At 36.4% G+C, this 6,913-nt stretch overlaps 1 protein-coding gene across 1 annotated transcript; it reads left to right on the top strand.

Moving 5' to 3' along the window:
• Nucleotides 1-5,195: 5,195 nt before the first annotated feature.
• Nucleotides 5,196-6,149, top strand: LOC129654837 (olfactory receptor 1052-like). The gene has a single exon (XM_055584563.1). It carries the CDS (start codon nt 5,205-5,207, stop codon nt 6,147-6,149), a length of 945 nt encoding a protein of 314 aa, XP_055440538.1. The 5' UTR covers nt 5,196-5,204.
• The last annotated feature ends 764 nt before the right edge of the window (nt 6,150-6,913 follow it).

The following is a 6,913-nucleotide window of genomic DNA, read 5'->3' as shown; positions in this document are numbered from 1 at the left end:
AGATAAGAAGCTGGTCTCATTGCATGCTGAGAAAAGATGATTGATATGACTTTAATGAATACACAAGAGAATTAATTGCTCTTCATTCTAGTTTCTACTCAGGCTTTTGCCTTGCATCTGCACTCTGAAGAGTCCCAGAACAGCTGCTTAAAGAAAGATTACATGGTACTCCCAAAAGGTCAGTTCACAGGTACTTATAAATGTCCATGCTAGAAAAATGAGTTCCTAGAGAGAATATAGAAGGATTTTCAGCTCTTGCAGTAGACAGTGAACATGTTCAAGGTAGCTCCTAGAATGGAAGGCCTCCTCATGATGCATGGCAGTCAACAGCCTGTTTTACAGAGAGTGTCTTTCCAGCCCAGGAACTAGAAAGAGAGCAGCAAGCCCTGTCTAAAACTTTCGGCAAGAGTCAGTGGTAAGTTGTTCATTTACCATCACAACTGAGAAAAATGCTGCCAAGTGTCAGGATATATATACTTCTTAAAAGCGTTAAACACATAAAGTATTAAACACATATTTTCAATACCAGTTTCACGACATCTGTGTGATGACATAAATTTAGTATCATTTTTGTGTGTCTATGTCTATAATGGTAATAATAAAACCAGAGTTGAAATGACCATAGTGGTCATTTATTTGAAAGCCTGAGGGGTTCTTGAATTCCTTAAGTAATAGAATATGAAGGAGAAATTTGTTCATGGTAAATAATATATAATGCATAGTATTACTCTTATTCTAATTTTGAGAAGATAGAAATAATTTTCAGGGGGAAAGCATATCTCCTAGCCTATGCCATAGTATGACATTAAGGGCACAGAAAATATTTGTTTAAATAAAATGTAATTAAATTTGCATAAAACATATTTGGAACTCCTTTTGTTCACTAACTTGGGGAGTTTCATCTTTATGTTGAGCACATTGACATTTGGGAGATGTGTTGCAAACAACATATCTTTATTAACTATAGAAAGTCTTGTACTTTGTGAATCATTTGCTTCTCCTATAGTCCCTTTCTTTTTAGAAATCTCATAGATTCAGGGTGATTCCTAGATAACTTCTTTCTCACTCATTTGCCATTGAGATGATTTATAGGTTGGGAAAGAATGAAGCAGAGTTGCTGGTCTCTGGTTGGGAACTGAGCCATTGGTCTCCACTGGAACCACTGCTCTTATGGGAAAGGAGGACATTAAGACCACCACAGTCCAAGAGGCCATGGCACCACATTTATGTCCCCAAATAATGTTAGTTGTCTCAGGTCAGAAAGCTGTTTGCACCAGAACCACTAGGACAGAAATGTCCTCCTGATTCGGCTGAGATATTCCATCACAACCTCTTCCTTCTCTCTGGGCCTGACGGTAGTGCTGGATTTTGTGTTTTTCTTTTTCCACTGACTTCAACCTAAGTTGTTTGTGAGTGGTCTTTGTACCCCAAGCTTGGTTCCCCCATTCAGCTTCAGTAGGCAAAGGGATCAGATGCCACTGGGAGTATTAAGCCTGGGTCAGTGACCTGAGGCTCCCTCTCTTGGAGAGGTCATCAGTGGAGGCCAGCCCTTCTCCTCTCTGACAATCACATTCATGAGAAGGAACTCAGGTTTTTAACAATGGCTCTGTACTATCCATGGGATAGGCTGGTGGACAGGTACAATTTCCTGTCAAATTTCTATAGAGCCACACTCTTCTCAAACCTAAGACTAAATGCACTGGTTAAGAAATGACCACTGTTGGTGGGAATGCAAACTTGTACAGCCACTATGGAGAACAGTGTGGAGATTCCTTAAAAAATTGGAAATAGAACTGCCTTATGATCCAGCAATCCCACTGCTGGGCATACACACTGAGGAAACCAGAAGGGAAAGAGACACATGTACCCCAATGTTCATCGCAGCACTGTTTATAATAGCCAGGGCATGGAAGCAACCTAGATGTCCATCAGCAGATGAATGGATAAGAAAGCTATGGTACATATACACAATGGAGTACTACTCAGCCATTGAAAAGAATACATTTGAATCAGTTCTAATGAGGTGGATGAAACTGGAGCCTATTATACAGAGTGAAGTAAGCCAGAAAGAAAAACACCAATACAGTATACTAACACATATATATATGGAATTTAGAAAGATGGTAACAATAACCCTGTGTACGAGACAGCAAAAGAGACACTGATGCATAGAACAGTCTTATGGACTCTGTGGGAGAGGGAGAGGGTGGGATGATTTGGGAGAATGGCATTGAAATACATATAATATCATATATGGAATGAGTCGCCAGTCTAGGTTTGATGCACGATACTGGATGCTTGGGGCTGGTGCACTGGGATGACCCAGAGGGATGGTATGGGGAGGGAGGAGGGAGGAGGGTTCAGGATGGGGAATACATGTATACCTGTGGTGGATTCATTTCGATATTTGGCAAAACCAATACAATAGTGTAAAGTTTAAAAATAAAATAAAATTAAAGAAAAAAAGAATTTACTCAAACCAAAAGACAAAGAGAAATAAAAGTAAAAAATCACCCCTCCCCATATTCAGAGTATCTAAGAGCTATCTTACAGTGCCAAACATAAACATAATTGGAGTCTCAGAAGTGGGATTATTAAAAACACACACACATACACATCTCAATAGACGTAGAAAAAATTCAACAAAATGTAACATTAATTTATAACAAAACTCTCAATAAAGTAAGTATAGATGGAACTTCCTTAACTGTTAAGGGCATCTTAAAAACAAAAAAAACAAAAAACACCCTACCCTTAACATCATATTTAATGGTAAAATGCTACAAGCTTTCCCCACAAGTTCAGGAACAGACAAGGATGTCCTTTCTAACCACTCCTAACTCACATTGTTTTAACTTGAATTTACCTGATGTTGATGCACCTTAAGTTATTGGCTATGTAGATATAGTCTTTTGTGAAGTGTGTACTCATATCTCCCGATTTTCAATTGGGTTGTTCATTTGTTTTTTGTGGTTTTGTTACTGATTTATAGGCATTTAAAATACATTTGGAATGTTATTGCTTTGTGAGATAAATATATTTTCCAAGTCTATATACTGCTCTTTAACCTTTAATAGTGCTTTTTGAAGAGCAAAAGTTCTTAATTTTGATAAAAAAGTAGGATTATCAATTTTGTTCAAGTTGAGAATTAAGATTATTTATTTTTCATACCTATATTCAGTTGCTTCAGCAACTTTTATTGAAAAATCTTTCTTTAATATATTGAATGGCTTTGGTAGTTACACTGAAAATCAATTGCCAGAGTATATTATGGGTCCATTTCTGAGCTCTATTATGTTCCACTGATCTGTTTGTCTTTCCTTACAATAATGCCGCACTATCTTATTTATAATCATTAATTCTTGAAATATGAAGGGGTAAGTTCTCCAACTTTATTTTTATCCTCCAAGATTATCTTGACTATTCTAGAGCCATTAAATTTCCATATAAACTTTAGAATCAGCTTGTAAATTCCTCAAAAAGGACTCCTGAAATTTTTATTTAGGTTGTATTGAAACTATAGTATGATATTTATCTCTAATTTCTCTAAGCAATATTTTGTGCTTTACAATGAAGAGATCTTGCAAATTTTTTGCTGAACTTATTACTACATACTTGTTGATAATTAGAGCTATTGCAAATAGTATTGTTTTAAATTATATTCCCAGGGTTTATTGATTATAGAAATATAATTAATCTTTGTATATTGACTTTGCTTCCTGAGATTTTCTTAAATATTACTTCATTAATTCCTTTTGATTTTCTACATACACAATCATGACATCTGTAAATAAAGGCAGGTTGACATCTTTCTTTCAAACTTTTGTGCCTTTTACTATTCTTGCCTTATTGCATTAGTCAGGACTTCTAGTACAATTTTGAATAGAAACTCTGAGAATGGCCATTATTGTTAAATGTGTTACACAGAATGTGACACTATTAAGTATAATACAAGCTATATATTTTATCAGGTTGAGGAAGTTTCATTTATTCTCAGTTTGTTATATGTTTATTTTTTATTATGAATGGGTATTGAACTTTGTCAAATGCTTTCTTTGGCATTTATTGAGATGTTTACAGTTTTTCTCCTTTATTCTGTTAATAGAGGATGGCGATGATTACTTACATTCCTGTAATAAGCCAAAACACACTCTTGTATATTATCTAAGTATCACTGGATTTGATTTAATGGTATTTTGTTCAGACTTTTTGTGTCTGTGTTCCTGAGGGATATCAGGTTATAATTTTATTCTCTTATAAATATCTTATTACATTTTCGTGTCAAGATTTTGTCCTTATAAAACAAGTTGGGAAGTAATCCCTGATTTTATTGCTGAAGAGATTTTATAATACTGTATTATTTCTTCTTAAAATGTTTGGTCGAATTCACCACAAAACAATCTGGGCCTGGAATTTCTTTTTAGAAAGGTTTTTAATTGCAGATGAAATTTCTTTGATAGATTCATATCATTAAATTTTGTGTTTTTACATAATAATTCTCAGTAAGAATAAAGATAAAACATGGTTTATTTTTATTTCTCCCATATAAATTATCAATAGCAAGATATTATCAAGATTTCCTCCAATGTTTTCTTATAAAAATATCATAATTTTAGCTTTTAAGTTTTAGTCGTTAAACATTTTGAGTTAATTTTGTGTATATACTCCTAATAGTCTAAAACTACAAGCAAATCTCAAGATTTACATAACTGAAAAAAACCTACAATGGAGTACACTGAAAAGTAGCACTGATTCTGATTCAGCAGGTGATTAAATTCTTTTTATTTTTCTACATTTTCCTAATTTTTTGTAATGAAAATGTATTTCTTAGAAAAAATTAAGATGTTTACTAAAAAGGGCAATGATAGGAGGTAGGTATTACCAAAGTAGTGAAATATTAGTTCTTTCCAATGAAGGGGTTAGTGGCTTGTTGGTTTTACCAAGTTTGCATTTATTTTCGCATACCAGTAGCCCTGCAAATGTGTGGGTTGTCCCTGGGCCTGAGTTGGGTAGATCTGCTAAATGAGAAGTTCTGGTTTCTCTGAAGACACTTCTGCACACTTCCTTCATCAGTCCAGGCTGTCTATTTCCAGCATTATTTCACATGGCCCTATAAGGTTTCAAGTCCATTTGGGGTGCTCTTTGTACATTTCCCATTATGGCTTCTTTTTTTTCATTGTTTTGTAGCTGTGGTGCCACTTGAAATGAACAATCAAACAGATGTCACTGAATTCATCTTCTTGGGATTTTCCAACCATCCCAGTCTACAGAGTTTGTTCTTCCTGGTCTTCCTGGTCATTTATCTGACAACTCTTTTTGGGAACACACTCATAATAATGGCCACCAGAGTCAGTCCTGCCCTCCACATCCCCATGTATTATTTCCTCAGCAACCTGAGTTTCTTGGACATTTGCTACTCATCTACCACTATCCCAGGCATGCTGGTGAACTTCTTCCAGGAGAAGAAGACTATCTCCTATGAGGGCTGCCTTTCCCAGATTTTCTTCCTTGTGACCTGTGCTGGCACTGAGGGTGTGTTACTGGCAGCTATGGCTTACGACCGCTATGTAGCCATATGCCACCCTCTTCAATATCCACTCCTTATGAGTGTGAAGGTCTGTGTCTGTTTGGTGTCTGGGTCCTGGCTATGTGGACTGGTGAATTCTATGGCACACACAGTGTTGGCAACCACACTCACTCTGTGTGGACCTAACCAGATCAGTCACTTTCTCTGTGACATCCCATTCCTCCTGAAGCTCTCCTGCTCAGATACCTCTCTCAATGAGTTTATGCTCCATGTGGCCAGTGCCACTATTGGCCTAAGTCCCTGCTTGTTTACTTCTGTGTCCTACATGCTCATCATCTCTGCCATCCTTAGGATTCCCTCTGTTCAGGGCAGGAGTAAAGCCTTTTCTACCTGTGCATCCCACCTCACTGTGGTGGTTATCTTCTTTGGAACAGCCAACTTTAACTATGATAGACCCAATGTAGGCTACAACCTGGATATGGACATCCTGATCTCTGTGCTCTTCTGCGTTGGGACTCCCATGTTTAACCCCATCATCTATAGTCTGAGAAGCAAGGAGATCAAAGGTGTCCTGAGGAAGCTGGCTAAAGAATGCTGGTTCTCTAGTGAGATCAGTGGTTAAACAGTTTCATTCTGGAAAATTTCTTAATTGGATAAAAAATTGAGTATTCCAGCTACAATTTAAACAGTACTCTTTTTATATATGATCTCTTGACAACTGTGATGACTGATTCCACCAGGACAAATAGGTACACTTGTACTGAGCATTTCACACACTGTGATCCTAAATACTGTGTGTTCTCCAATCCACTGATAACTTAGAGCATTTTGTAACCTCCTAGATAAACCCCAGTATACATTAGCAGTCACTCCCCATATCCTCCCAAATTTGAATCACTAGAAAACCACTATTCTGCTTCCTGGGTCCATGGATAGCCTTATGCTGGATGTCTCATATAAATAAAATTCTACAACATGTGCCTTTTGTGTCTGGCTTCTTGGGACGTTTTCAAAGCTCATACATATGCCATGTTGTACTTCATTCCTTCTTCTCATTGAATGATTTCCATTTTGCAGATATACCACATTTTACTTGCTGACTCAATAGACATTTTAGTCATTCTCACTTTTTACTATTATGAATAATGCTGCTATGAACACTCATATTCGAGTTTTAGGAGAAATATTTGTATTTATATAGAGTCTATAGTTTTGAGTGGTATTGCTGGATCACATGATAAACTTTAAAAGGACTGTTAAATTTTTTCAAAGCAGAGGCACTATTTTACATTATCAAGGGCAGTGTATGTGGGTTCTAATTTCTCCACATCCTGACCAACATGTTATATGTCCTTTTTTTATATAGCCATCCTAGTATGCATAAAG

The sequence above is a fragment of the Bubalus kerabau genome, chromosome 6, assembly GCF_029407905.1.
Source record: "Bubalus kerabau isolate K-KA32 ecotype Philippines breed swamp buffalo chromosome 6, PCC_UOA_SB_1v2, whole genome shotgun sequence".
NCBI classification, from domain to species: domain Eukaryota; kingdom Metazoa; phylum Chordata; class Mammalia; order Artiodactyla; family Bovidae; genus Bubalus; species Bubalus kerabau.
The sequence above is the reverse complement of the archived record's forward strand: the minus strand, read 5'-3'. Positions and strand labels throughout refer to the sequence as shown.